General features: G+C 37.0%; 1 protein-coding gene across 1 annotated transcript in view; it reads left to right on the top strand.

Moving 5' to 3' along the window:
* Adam32 (ADAM metallopeptidase domain 32) overlaps positions 1–15493 on the top strand; it is a 104891-nt gene that overhangs the window by 32303 nt on the left and 57095 nt on the right. The window contains exons 10-12 of the mRNA XM_070016124.1: positions 3378–3459; positions 6620–6756; positions 8466–8643. Of these exons, the coding sequence (XP_069872225.1) occupies positions 3378–3459; positions 6620–6756; positions 8466–8643 (397 nt within the window). The remainder of the gene's footprint in view (positions 1–3377; positions 3460–6619; positions 6757–8465; positions 8644–15493) is intronic.

The following is a 15493-nucleotide window of genomic DNA, read 5'->3' as shown; positions in this document are numbered from 1 at the left end:
CAAAAATCCATTTAACCAGTATATGTATTTGAGGAATTTAGTCATTACATTGAATATTATATTGGTAATTAAAGACATATACCAGCTATTTTGTTATTTTTTTTTCCTTTGGTTGGGTTTAGAGCTCCTCCTCCTCTTCCTTCTCCTTGTTCATCTTCTTGGCTTACTTTGTACAGTTTGATGAATTTCTGCACAGATGAAATTTAATTTTTCTTTATTTTTGTGTTGGTACTAGGACTTGAACACAGAACCTCACCTTCTTCCTTAGTTTTTTCCACTTTTCACTCAAGGATGGTGCTGTACCACTTGAGCCACAGCTATACTCCTGACTTTTTGGGGGGGGTTACAGCTTGGGCTATTTTTGAATTTATATCCTCAGATCTCAGCTTCCTGCCTAACTAAGATTACAAGCACAAGTCTCCAGCACCTGGCTGAAGTTTTAATTCTTTTCTCCTTTTCACATCTCCTTTGCTGAAATTCTATGCTCCATATGCTTACAGGATGGCAGCTACCATCCTTTCATTCACATCTAGTGTAGGACTCTCATAAACATTTTTGTCTGGTGGTGGAGAATGGCCTTAGTTTTGGTTTGTTTTGGAAAGTCTTTCATTTCTGAAAGACAGCTTTGTTGGTTGGCAGTTGAGTATTTTATTGTATTTTTTGATTATTTTGTGCTAGTACTGGCGATTGAACTCAGGGTCTCCAACTCTCACTTGGCTCTTACTCATGGATGGCCCTTTACCACTTGAGCTTTCAAGTCCTTCTTCCAATACTTTGAATATATCATCTCATTCTTTCCTGCCCTGATTAGTTTTTGCTGGGAAAGCTGTGGTTGGTATGATGGAGATTCCCTTAAATATGAACTGACACGTTTGTTGGTTGTTTTAAAATTCTCTTTTGTTTTTTACTTCTTCCTTTTTCCCTTATCTTTGTCTTCACTCCTTCACCTCCCTCCTTTACCTGTCCCATTGATTGATTGATTGCTGGTACCAGGGCTTGAATTCAGTGCTTTCTGCTCACTACACTTGCTTGCCTGCTCATGGGTGGAGCTCTCCCACTTGAGCCATACTTCCAATGGTGCTATTTACTGGTTATTTTGGTTATTATAGAATCTCACAGATTTTTCTGCCTGGCTTTGAACCTCAGTCCTCCAGATCTCAGCCTCTTAAATAGCTAGCTATAACCATAAGCCATCAACACTGATTGCTTTTTCAAGGACTTTATCAATATCTCTTTCCTTAGAGTTTATTTCTGGAGAGTTATTGTGTCTTCTTGGAGGTATCAGATTACCTTGCTTGAAAATGCTTCTTCTGTTCTTGCATTTCTATTTGCACATCTGTCAGATGTGCCTGTACCAGTTGTGTGTAGTGGCCTTCACAGTGGAACTTTGTTCTGGCTGTGTCCTGTTGTTTGGGTCCTCACAGTTGGGGCCCCGAAGTGCTCAGGACTGCACTGTTTATCTTCTTCAGCTATAATCAACCTTGGCCACTAGTGCAGCTTCTTCAATGATCACCATCAAGGATTGTGTGATTACTCTTGCCAGTTGGAGTGCAGATTTGTTACACTGGGACAGATGTCCACCAAATTCTAGTGGGGGAATCACATGCAGATGAGGCCACTCTGGGAGGCATTTACAGGCAAGGTATAGCTGTCCTGGCCATCTCTGATGGCTGGCCAGAGTGAAGCCTTCTCAGTAGGCTTTGTAGCAGAGGTGTGGGGCCTTCCAGTGTGAGGCCTAGAATCTAGACGGATGCAGATGTATTTGTAGGGACTTCAGTAGGGCACATGCCTAGAGCCGGCTGCCTAGCTTCCTGGGGTCTTAGGAAGAGGGGACAGGTTTGCCAGGTGGCCTCTCAGGTCCTTGGCAGGAGGAGAATGCACATGGGCACTGTGCTGCTACTTGGGAGCTGCAGAAGCAGGGCAGGCTGCATCCCAGGGCTCACTGTGGGTGGATACAGTCCCCAAAGTGCTTGCAAGCCAGGCCATCTTGCCCTCTCCCGACCCCCTTCACAGTACCCCAGGTGAGTTGGAGTTTCCAGACGCCATCAGTGGTGAAGGGTACAGTGTGGGTAGGCTTTTCCTCTGAGGCAGTGCTGGTGTGCAGATCCTCTGCTAGCTTCCCAAAGGCCATCTTGACTCAGGATTTATCTTGACTGGACAGATGGTAAAAAACAGACCTGTCACGACTCTTTGTCTTCTGCAAGGCTGGTGTGTGTGTGTGTGTGTGTGTGTGTGTGTGTGTGTGTGTGTGTGTGTGTGTGTGTGTGTGTGTGTGTGTGTGTGTGTGTGTGTATGTGTGTGTGTGTGTGTGTGTGTGTGTGTGTGCTCTACAGTATCCTTGACATCCTTGTCCTGCTCCAGCATGCTACCCAAGCACTCTTCCAGAATGGCTGCAGCTTTTTTTTCTTGGTTTCGGGCCTTTTTGTTGAGCAAAGTGAACTAGGTACCTCTAGTGAACCATCCCGCTGACATCAGCACATGCATTACTATTTGAGATTCATTTGAAGACATCAATTTCAAGCAGCTTGTTTTGAACACCAGTGTCTTTATTTTGTGACTACTTCACAAAGCTGTGAAGTAATGAAATCATCCCTATGAGAAACTGTTTTACTTCTCTCTGTAAGAATAACTAGTTATTTGTTTATTTGACAATATTAGAGATTGCACTCAAGGACTTGTGCTTGCTAGGTAGCACTGTACCACTTGAGACACGACACAAGTCCATTTTGGGCTGGCTTATTTTTGAGGTCCAGTCTTCCTTCATGCCCAGACTAGCCTGGACTGTGATTCTTCCTATTTGTGCATCTCTGGGTCACTGGAGAGGACTGGGGCGGGGGGAGGGGGGTCTCTGGAGCTGGGATAACAAGTCTGTTATCCAGGAGAACAGCTGGTCATTTCCCCAGCCATTGGTTGAGATGAAATCTCAACTTTTTTTTTATCCTTGATAATCTTGGAATTTGATTCCCTAAACTCTATCTACCAAGTAACTAGGATCACCATGCCCAACAGAGAGGAGCTCTTCTTTGTCCATCCAATGACTTCTTGTCATTGTTATTTCAAGAAAATGATTTTGATCAAAATGTTTGACTAAAGGGACCACAGCCAAATATGAGAAGAGCTACCAGAAGTGGTTGGATATGTTTAAAAATCAAGAATTTTAGTATTTTCACACAAAAAAAGAATTTCACCAAATTTAGTTAAGAAAGTAGAATAACTTCTACTTTGAAACAGTTAAGGACATTTAGGGACAATAACTCATTTTGCTTCAAACTAGGATTTTTTTATGATATAGATATATCAACAGGAGTGTTCATATTTAAGCTTTTTGGTAAAGTTAATTGCAATTGTATGTATTTATTTTATATTTATTTGTTTAGTTACAAGGATCATCCAAACTATGTGGGGGCAACTTTTCCTGGAAAGATGTGTGTTTCTCATTATTCTGTAGGAATTGCACAGGTAAGCAATAATTTATTCTTTAAAAAATTAATATATTTAAAATGATGCAACTTGATACCATGTATTTTCTACAGTTTGCATTTAGAAATTTCAATTTGGCTTTTCATTATTACTAAAAATTTGAAGTATGTAGAAGGAAGACTATTTTAGAACAAGTACCTTGTTGCAACTAACTGTTTTTGGAAACTAAATTGGAAATAATAGTCTCACAAATAGAATGATGCTTTCCTCAATATGTAAAATAAGGGAAATTATGACAAATTATCTATAAGGAAATTTTTATAATCCAATTAGATTTTTGCTTATAGAAATAAAGTTGGAGAAATATTATTATGGATGAAATAGCTTCAAAATACAAAGAAGCAAAAATTGTGTTACAAATTCCTTAAAAATTTCGGATTTCTCAGAGTATTTAAAAGAAGTTTCTATGTGCACTTTAATCATTTGTCATATTTACAGGTGTGTTATGTATAAAAATCTATGGTAAAATTAAGTACCTCTTTGAGTTATTTTCTTATCCTACTAATATACTTTAAAAATAAGTTTAAGTAATAAATTTTAAAAAACTACACAGCGATTTTTGTTATTCATGTAACCTGAGTAGAGATAACCACCATCATTTTGAATGATGGCTATTTTCTTCTTTTTCTCCTTTTTTCTCTCTGTTACTCTCACTCTCACACACAAACTCACATTTTCATTCATTTTTTATTGTTATTTCAAAGGTGATGTACAGAGAAGTTACAGTTTCAAAAGTCAGGTAATGGGTACATTTCATTTTGGACAATGTCCCTCCTTCCTTCACTCTCCCAGTTTTTCCCTTCTGTTCCCACCCACAAGTTGTATAGTTCATTTTCAACAGCATGTCAACTGAGTACTACTGCAGTCTTTGTTCACCCTTTGTCCCTCCATTTCCATGTCTTTCCCACTTATGCTCGCAAAGGCAGATAATGAACAAACAAGACAAAAAGGAAAGAAAATAAAACTAATAATAAAGAAAAATCCTTTTGTTTCCATTTCCTAGGGTTCATTTTGATAAATACTGTTTTATACATCAGTGGCACATAGGCATTGTTCCTTTCTGTTCCTCCCCTAAGAATATCCTCCTCTAGTCTCATTTGGTATGAATACCTAGAGTCTTATATAATTTGTCATATATCCTATTTTAGATCTAGCTTCCAAATATGAGAGAAAACATGCATATTTTGTATCTCTTGAGCTTGACTTATCTTACTTAACATGATTTATTCTAGGTCCATCCATTTCCCTGCAAATGACATAGTGTTATCCTTTCTTTCTTTCTTTCTTTCTTTCTTTCTTTCTTTCTTTCTTTCTTCCTTCCTTCCTTCCTTTTCTTTCTTTCTTTCTTTCTTTCTTTCTTTCTTTCTTTCTTTCTTTCTTTCTTTCTTTCTTTCTTTCTTTCTTTCTTTCTTTTTTCCTTTCTTTCCTTCTTTCTTTCTTTCTTTCTTTTTTCTTTCTTTCCTTCTTTCTTTCCTCCTTTCTTTCCTTCCTTCCTTCCTTCCTTCCTTCCTTCCTTCCTTCTTTCTTTCTTTCTTTCTTTCTTTCTTTCTTTCTTTCTTTCTTTCTTTCTTTCTTTCTTTCTTTCTTTCTTTCTTTCTTTCTTTCTTTCTTTCTTTCTTTCTTTTTCTTTCTTGGGGGAGGGTCCAGTTGTGCTTGAACTCTGATCCTGGGCACTGTCCTCAGCTCTTCAGCTCAAGGCTAGCGCTCTACCACTTGAGCCACAGCACCACTTCCGGCTTTTTTCTTTTTGCTTATGTGGTGCTGAGAAATCAAACCCAGGGCCTCATGCATGCAAAGCAAGCACTCTACTACTAAGCCACCTTCCCAGCTCCGAGTGTTATCCTTTCTAATGGTGTAAAATTCCATTGTGTGTGTGTGTGTGTGTGTGTGTGTGTGTGTGTGTGTGTGTGTGTGTATTATATCACATTTTTTGGATCCATTTATCTATTGTAGGACATCTGGGCTGTTTCCACAATGTGGCTAATGTGAATAATGCTGCAATGAACATGGATGACACATACTTACTTTGTTTGCAGTACTGTACTGTGGATTGAACCCAGAACCTTGAGTATGAGACTATCTCTTGAGCCATGCTCCCCAATCTACTTTTATTTTGAGATTCCATCTTATCTAAGTAATTGGCCAACAATCAGAATTCAAGCCACAAGTGCTGCAAGGATGTGTGTGTGTGGGGAAAGGACTCCTATTACACTTTTGGTGGGAATGTAAATTAGTACAATTACTCTGGATGGTGGTTTGGAAATTTCTCCAAAAAGTAAACATACCACTTCCCTAAGATCCAGCCATACCACTCTTGGGAATCTATCCAGAACATTACAAGTCAGGGTAAACACACTTACACATCCATGTTCATTGCTGTACTATTCACAATAGCCAAGTTATGGAAACAACTCAGATACCCTACAATGGAAGACTGGATCAAGAAAATGTGCTATGTATACACAATAGAATGTTACTTATGCATTAGAAAGAATATTATGTCATTTATAGGGAAATGGATGAACCTAGAACAAATCATGCTAAGCAAAATAAACCAGGCTCACAGAGACAAATGCACATGTTTTCTCTCATTTGTGGAACTCATCTGAGCAACTAAATTACTAAAAACAAATACCAGAAAGTAGAAACATGGTTTTTTTGGGGGGCATAAAGGGGACACAGGAATGGAGGAAAGAAGGGTAAGTAAAAGCAGATCAATGTGTGCTTTGTAAAAATGAACTGTGTAACTTGTGTGTAGGGAGGGATGAGTGGGGGAAAATGGGAAAGATCAATGGGAAGGGTGAAATTGACTAAGGTGCACTATGCTCATAACATGACTTATGAAATTGTAACCCCTTTGTACAAGTACTTAATAATAACTTTTGTCTTCATGAAAAATGTATAGCTTGTATAGTTAACGTTAGCTATCTGAACTCTTTATAGGTGCTTATAGCTTATGGACTTAAAATGCTCTCTCAATAAAATTTCATAAGGATATCAGCTTCTCACCTGTCCAAGGAACCATAGCTCACTTTCCTCAATATTTGATACAAAAGAAAAAATGATTTAGAATGAAAACATGATTTTGAGCCACTACTTAATGAAATAGTTTTCCTTTGCAATGTCTTTGTTGTTATAGTATTCCAGGGATATGACTTTGGAGGCGTTTTCAGTCACTGTCACCCAGATGCTGGGGATCAATCTGGGAATATCATACGATGACCCACAGAAATGCCACTGCTCAGAAGCTGTGTGTGTGATGAGTCCAAAGGCTGTGTAAGTTTTAAAACACTGTTTATTTACTGGTCATATTTATTCTACTTTAAATGTAGTTAAGCCAAGATCAATAAAGAGCTTTAAAAATGTTAGCAAGTCCTAACAAGTGGGATTTTTTTTGGACAGGACTTTTAGATTTTAGGTTAGTTTGATTTCAAGTATACAATTTAAAATATACAATACACAATATTTGCATGACTTTGATCAAATCATTCAATGTTGATTATATTTACATTTCTCATATTTAAATGGGGAATAATTGTATCTACTTTCTTATTTCAGAAGGCTATGTAAAAGTAAAATGAGAAAGTAAGAACATTTTTTTCCAAACTCTGTATATATGTGATGGATTGTCACTGGTAAATTTCACTGATGTTCCCAAAAGTGCACCAGACAAGAGTTACCCTAAGTGTCATTAGGGCCTTGCAGGTTTTCTATTTATGAAACTATGATAGGTAGAACTCATTCATTACTGAAGAACTATTAAAAGAGTAAATTGGATGCCAGTGGCTCAGACCTGTAATCCCAGCTATTCAGGAGGCTGTGATCTGAGGATCCTGATTCAAAGCCAGCCTAGGCAGGAAAGTCTGTAAGACTCTTATCTCCATTAATCACAGAAAAAGCTAGAAGTGGCTCTGTGGCTCCAGTGATAGTGTGCTAGCCTTGAGCAAAAAGAACCCAAGGACAATGCTCAGGCCCAGAGTATAAGCCCCAGGGAAGGCAAAAAATAAAAAATAAAAATTAATAAATTAAACAGTGAAGCTAAGGAGTTATGTTTTGGAAAAAAAACTTTTTTAAATTTTTTATTGTGAAAAAACTGTACAGAGGGGTTACAATTACATGGGCAAGATAATGAGTACATTTCTTATCAAGCATTGTAGCCTCCTCCTTTGTTTCCCCTTCCCATCCCTTCCAAGCCTCACCCCCACCCCCTACCCAATCCTCCCCCCACCCCCCCACCAACGTTGTAAAGTTTGTTTTCGACATGACAACTTGTACTTCTCATTGTTGCAATGGGTCCACCTGTATCCTTATTTAAACGACTTGGAAAAAAAAAACTATTTTAAAGCTACTCTCAAGTATCATCATATCATTAAAAACTCTTATGTAATAAAAATAGAACAACCTAAAATCTATACACATATATATACATATTTATATTAAATTATTATCATAATCATATTATAGAAGCACATACACACATGCAAGTATATATGTTATATATATTATATGTACCATATGTATTATTCACTTTGATAGGTAAATATATTTATATATTCATATACTTACATATAGATATATTTCATGTATTTCATATACATATACATTTTTTTCTTTATGACATACCTTAAAAACATCAGTTACTGCTCATTGTGCATTTGGCCAATTGTTCATAAGTATGCTTTGACAAGGTGTTTTGTGTAAGTCCTACAGTTTAGCATAGAAAATGCATAAGTATTTAATTGTCCTCACTGTATTGTAGAGGACATTTAGGTTACATTTTACTATTGGTGTGTACTGAATTTTGTTTTATTAAGGTCATATATTCCATTGAATTAAATTACATGGCCCACTCAAAAATGATTATGAGCACTTCTAGGGAGCATTCATTGTTATGTACTAAGCTCAACAGTTTGAAATTATTATTCAGTATACAACCATGTTTCTAGAAGTATGACACCAATGACATTATATGGATTTATTTTTAGACAGTCCAGTGTTCTGAAGACTTTCAGCAATTGCAGTCTGCGTGACTTTCAAGCTTTTATTTCAAATATGGGTTCCAAATGTCTTCAGAATAAGCCACAATTGCAAGTGAGAAACACAGCAGTCTGTGGCAATGGCAAAGTGGAGGGAAATGAAATTTGTGACTGTGGTACTGCAGAAGTAAGTCTGATAATTAGGAAAAAAATTAAAACAGATTTCCTGTATTAGTTTATCTCTTTTGCATGAATGTTAGAGATGCACAATATAGCCAAATGTAACATAGAATACTAACTGAAACAGGTTGAAGTGCACAGAAGAGAAAATCCTGTCTAGGTTTTATAGTTTAAACTTTGAATAAGTTTAAGATGTCCAGCCAATTTTATTGATGTTGAGTAAAAAAGCATCTAGAATCGGCTTATGAATTCAGGCTAAATAGATGGTATTTCTAAATCTTTGCTTAACCTTGGATTTATTACAAATATCATTTGATGATTAATCTGTTAGTAGCACAATGAAATGAACTCTAAAGAAGGCAGCAAAGTACACCCTTTTTAAGTGTACAATTTATGAATTTGACATGTACTGATAATTTATTGGTATGATAAAGTTATAGATTTTTTTACATCATCACCTCTCTCTAGTCTTTTTCATTTCTACTCCTCTACATGAAACTTCTGATTCTGTCAGTTTCTATAACCTACAAAATCACTTAAATAGAGTAATACAATATGCATTTTTTCTCATAATGATATTTCTTTGTAAAAGAAAAATCACGTATGTCTACAATGTTAGTGGATTTCATTATTCTGTACTCTCACACACATGTACTGTACTTTGATCATATTCTCCTGCTAGCATGTGCTCCTTCCCCTCCCTCGCCTACTGGCTCTCCCACAAAGCAGACCCTTTTTACCTTCATGTCCTTTTTGTTTCGTTTTGAATTTTTAGGTACCTATTCTATATATGGGAGAATGAATTTATCTTTTTGAATCTGGCTTAGTTTGCTTACATCGATCAGCCCAGTTCCATTCATTTTCTTGGTTACAGTATGATTTTGTTCTTTGTTTTTTTTTTAACCATTGAATAATACTCCATACTATACATCTACTACATTTTCCTTATCCATTCATGTGTAGATGGGCACCCAGTTGGATTCTGTAGCTTGGCTGTTTATTAATAGTGCTGAGAGAAGCACTATTGTGTGTGGACTTACATTCTTTTGAGTGTATACTAAGGAGTGGTATAGTAGAATCATCCAGGAATTCTGTTTTTGTTTTTTTGAGCAACCTCTATACTGAATTCCATAGTGGCTGCACTAATTAACTTTCCCACCCTCAGTGTCTAAGGGATCTTTTTCTCTCACACCCTCATCACTGTTGGTTGTAGTTTATGTCTTGATGAGAGCCATTCTGACTAGAGTGAGATAGAATCTCAATACCAGTTTGATTTGCATTTCTTTTATGGCTAAGCATATTAAACACTTCATGTATTTATCAGCCATTTGTTATTTCTTTTGAGAATTGTTTAATTCACTTGCCCATTTATTAATTGAATCATTGTTTTGGGATTTCATTTTTTTAGCTCTTTATATATTCTGAATATTAATCTCTATCTGATGAATGGCTTGCAAAGATTTTCTTCCATATTGCTAGTTTCCTCATCAATCTGATAATTGTTTTCTTTGTTGAACAAAAGGTGTTTTTTTTTTTTGCAGAGCTGAGGACTGAACTCAGACCTTGCCAGGCAAGTGCTCTTCCATTGAGCTAAATCTCCAACTCTCAAAAGTGTGGTTTTTTTTTCCTCCAAAAGTTCTTTTTAAATTAATATAACATTATTTGTCAATTCTTGCTCTTGGTTCCTAAGCTACTGGAATCTTATTTAGAAAGTTGTTGCCTATATATTCACATTTCCCTTATGTTTTCTTGTGTTTGTTTCAAAGTTTCTAGTCATATATAGAAGTCTATGATTGATTGTGAATTGATTTTTGTACTTTTACTCTTCTACATTGGATATTCAGTGTTTTCTAGCATTGTTGAAAAGTCTGTCTTCTCCAATGTATTTTTGGCACATTTATTTCCTTCTTTATCTCCCTTCCTCCCTCCTTTCCTCCCTCTCCTCCTGCCTTCCTGCCTTCCTGCCTTCCTGCCTTCCTTTATTTTTTCTGGTGCCATTCCTAGGGCTTGAATTCATGGCCTAGGTGCTGTCTTCAAGCTTTTGTGCTCAAGGCTATAGCACTTTACCTTGAACCACAGCTCTATTTGCAGCTTTTCTATGGTTAACCGTGGAGATAAGAGTCTCATGGACTTTGCTGCTTGGGCTGGCATTTGAACAATGATCCTCAGATCTCAGCTTCCAGAGTTGCTAGGATTACAGGCATGAGAAACTGGTGCCTAGTGTGGTACCTTTTCTTCTTGTCTGAGACTGTTGAATGTTTTTTTCCTATGTTTATTGGTCATTAATACCCCTTCTTAGGAAACTATTAAATTTGCTAGTTTATTAGTAGGGTTATTTATTATTTTGATGTTTACTTTTTCCTGAACTCTGTATAGTTTGGATTTTAATTGACTGTTAGATGAATAGCTAGAAAGTTTTTTCTCTTACTCTGTGAGCTGTCTTATCTTTCTGATAATTGCCTCTCTGATGTAAAGAAATCTTTTAATTTGATGTGATTTCAGTTGTTAATTATGGCTCTAATTTCCTGAGGCATAACCAACCATTCAATTAAAAAAATAGTTGTCTGTTCAAATATATTTGAGTTTTCAGGTCATATATTAAGATCTTTAATCCATTTTGAATTGGTTTTTGTACAGGGTAAGAGACAAGTGTCTAATTTTGTATATGTGGATGCCCAGTTTTCCCAGCACCATGTATTGAAGAGATTGTACTTTCTCCAGTGTCTATGCTTGGCCCCATGGCAAGAATCAGATAGCTGTAATTTTGTGGACTTACTTCTGAGTTCTGAATTCCATTGCATTGGTCTCTAAGTCTTGTTTGTGTGCCAGTACAATATGGTTCTTTTCACTATGGTTTTGTTATATGGTTTGAGGTCAGGTATTGTGATTCCTACTCTTTATTTCCCTTCAGTATTAGCTTTTGTGCTTCTAGATATACAGAACCAATACTAGTGTTTGAACTCAGAGTTCCGTGCTTGCTAGACAAACAGCCACTATTTGGGCTCTATCCCTTTTTGCTTTAGTTATTTTTCAAGTAGTGTCTCACTCATTTTTCCCAGACTAACCTTGGACTATGTTTCTCCTATCTTCATCTCCTCATAGATGAGATTACAGAAGTGACCCACCAGTTAGTTTGTTGAGAATGTGAGGGTCTCACTAACTTTTTGTCTCTCTTGGCCTCAAATTGTGGTCTTCCTGTTTTCCTTTACAAGAAACTGGGATTACAGGCATGAGCCATATACCTGGTTGAGTCTGTTTCTTTCGATTAGAGAACTGAGGCCATTAGGAGTCATTATTGGAATTTGCCTTGTGAAAGTTAAAATGTGTTTATGACTCTACGTATTACTATTCCACAATACTGTGAAAGATATGAAATTTATGTAAACTCCTAATCTCAATTAAAGAAAAATATGAGAGAAGGGATGGGTTAAGAGATGGGTGACAATGTTGTCAGACACTTTGTACTCATATACTGTTTTGTAGAATGGCAACTTCTTTGTACAACTACTTAAAGATTAAAAAAAAAACTTGAAAAAGAGTCATTGTTGAAAGGCATGGAAATTTCCTATGATTTTGTTGTTTTTGTAGTGTTTCATTCTTTCCTAATCCTCATTTGCTTATTTACTTACCTGGTGAGATTTATTTTTCTACTAATTCTGTAGTTGTGTTGATCTTTTTGTGCATGTGAGATTCCTGTAGTTTTGTTCTGCCATGATGTTTTATGTAATGAATTCCTTTTATGTACATGTTTATCATGGAAGATTTTCTTTTTAAATATAACTTTGGTAGATAATCTAGGTTGGCAATTTTTTTTCTTTTAGGGTTTAAAATACTCCATCCCCTCCTTCCTTGCTTTTTATAGTTTCTGTTGAGAAGTCTACTGTTAGTCTGTGGGTTTACTGTTTTTGCCTTTAAAAATATATATTTATTATCTTTAAGTCATTGTACAAAGGGGTTACTATTCAACAAACCAGTTTATAAGTACAATACATATGATTGATGTTACACCTTTCATCATTGTTTCCCAGCCCTCCAATGCAATCCCTCTTTTTACATTGCTTTTGCATACCTCGCTTTCTAGAAGCACTGAACTCATCTGGTATAGACTCATATGTGATCAAGTTCATAGAAAGAATGGGACAATAGGGGAGAGGCAAGTCCTTCACAAACAACCCAATGAAAAGAAGCCATGTATTTGAAACTTTCATAAAACTGTTATAGATAATGGGAAAGAAAGTAAATTTAAGTGACTATGGCAACTATTGGGTCATTTATTATATTTCAAGTTACAATGACAGCAAAGGTTAATTGCTTAGTTCTTAGAAATACACCAACAAGCTTAAATTTGTTAAGTGCCACAAGCAGGTACTTTTGCCTTTCTAACAGACTAGAAGCACTTACTACTGTTCTGCATATAGTATGTGATACATGAATTCAGGCAGAATGGGTTTACTTTTATATATACCTTGATGCTTGTCTCTTGTAACTTTCAATATTCTTCCTGTAGCCAATATATGTCATCTTTTATCTTTATAATATGACATGGAGATATTTTTTCTGGTCTTTTGTTTGGTGGTCTGTATCCTATATCTAGATGACTGTCTCTCAGTAGTTGGGAAATTTTTCTTTTTTTTTTTCTTTGTTGGTTGTGTGTTCTGTTCCTTTAGCTTGTACCTCTTCATGCTCACGATTCTTAGGTTTACTTTAATAGTAATCCAGAAATCTTGGAGGTCTTCTCAGTTCCTTTGGTCTCTCCTTTGTCTTTATCTGAATGTTCAAATTAATTTTCCTTCTCTTTGAACTCTGATATTTTATCTTCGTCTGTACCCGGTGAATCATTGAAGCTTTTGGCAGGTTTTTTTTTTAAATTAGACTTACTGAGCTTTCCATCTCCAACATTTTGATTTGATTTATTTATTTATATTTATTTATTAGGCCATTTTATATCAAGGAGTTCCTCACTCTGAAAGCAGTTGTAGACTGGGGAAATTATGTGATTCACTGGTCCCAGTCTTCCTTTGAGGTCATGAGGCCTGCATTAGAGCACTGGGTCCTGGCAGCAAACACACCTAGCAAGGGACAGCGTCCAGAGGCTGTGCACTCTGCCAGCCACAGGCTTGGCGCTGTTTTTACAATGCTCCTTAGGCAATTAGACTCTCTTCTCATCAGTGATAGTGAAGTCAACAACAATAGTACCTTTCACTGCCTTAGCTCCTTGAATGTTGAAACTTCTCAGCAGTTCCACATCAGACCCTGTTTATCTCTACTTCTTATGGCTGGAGTGTCAGGTGACCCTTAGCCATAATTGTTCCTTGCATTCATTTCCTTAGATTTCCCAAGATGGCACCTTGCCATAGCTCTCTGAGATAAAGGGATTGCTCCTTCATGGCAGGTTATCTTCAGAGACAACCTGTCTTCAGGCTATCTTCAGTCACTGTCAAACTAAATTCACCTACAGGTGTTAAGGGCTTGTAGGAAGTATGGGCTTATTCTTTGGATTGAATTACTAGTCTGTCACCAGGGCCATCTTGCTTACCTTGACTTTGTGTTTTTGGCTTTCCTTGCTTCAAGAAGTTAAGTTTAAGAATGATAAATTCTACCCCTGCCCCACTACATTCCTCTGAGGGCTTTCTATTTCTTTATGGTTCTCTGCTGTCTTGCTTGTCTTTGTGATTTCTGCTGTTTCCTTTCTCTTGCTTTGTCTTCAGAATATGATCTGAATTGTTACCCCAATTTTTCTTATTCATAGAGTTAAATGGAGGGTATCTGTAGCCTGCCACCTTCCCCTGCCTCTCTTCCCTGTAGCTGCTCTGGTTATAGTTCACCAGTTAGAGCCCAGATCAGACAGGCCACAGTAGGATTGGAGATACTCCATGTCTGTAAGATTTATAAGGGCCAGGGAGACTCTGGTACCTGTTGAATAGTACACCCCTTTTGTGTCTATCTCTACTATGGAACTGATCTGTAGCAAGTGTAGGCATTTTTACAGAGTATGCTCTTGAAAGCAATTCGGATTCTGGTTGCTCCAGTTATAGTAAAGAACCTGAAGCTCTTGTCTGGAGACCAGTGAAGATTATTGGTACGTCTCAGGGAGAGACTGGCGCTAAACTCAGCTCTACCTCTGTGGGACTCACCTTCCATCTTACCAACACTACATGATATCACCAGGTGTTGCTGACATGGATGTAGAGGACTGTCTAGGTGTACCTTTGCCTAATAGTCAGGCCTCAAATTGTCTCAGTTTCCCTGTATTCCTGCTCCAACTTTGGTACAGTTGACACAAGCTTTTTTTTTTTTTTTTGGCCAGTCCTGAGGCTTGAACTGATGTTTTAGGTGTTGCCCCTGAGTTTTTTGTGCTGAAAGCTAGCACTTTACCACTTAAGCAACAGCTCATTTTCTGGCTTTTTTTTTTTCGTGTTCTTTTGTGGTTTATTGGAGATCTGAATCTCATAGGCTTTCCTGCCAAGCTAGCTTTGAACAGTGATCCTTAGCTCTCAGCCTCCTAAGTAGCTAGAATAACAGGTGTGAGCTACTGGTACTTAGCTTTATGTTCTCTTTTTAATTTAATACAAGTGTCCACTAAAGTTAAGTAGAACTGATTGGTGGCTGCACTTATGCTTAATTCTTTTTTTCCCCTGTTTTCATTACTTTTATTTATTTATTTATTATTGTGAAAATACTGTACAGAGGGGTTACAATTACATGGACAAGGTAATGAGTATATTTCTTATCAAGCATTGTTGCCTCCTCCTTTGTTTCCCCTTCCCATCCCTTCCCATCTCCCCTCCGCCCACACACACACCAAAGTAGTGAAGTTCGTTTTCGACATAACGTCTTGTACATCTTATTGTTGCACC

The sequence above is a fragment of the Dipodomys merriami genome, unplaced genomic scaffold (assembly GCF_024711535.1).
Source record: "Dipodomys merriami isolate MVZ:Mamm:240054 unplaced genomic scaffold, mDipMer1.0.p SCAF_12, whole genome shotgun sequence".
Lineage (NCBI taxonomy): Eukaryota > Metazoa > Chordata > Mammalia > Rodentia > Heteromyidae > Dipodomys > Dipodomys merriami.
This window is presented reverse-complemented; position numbering and strand designations above follow the sequence as displayed.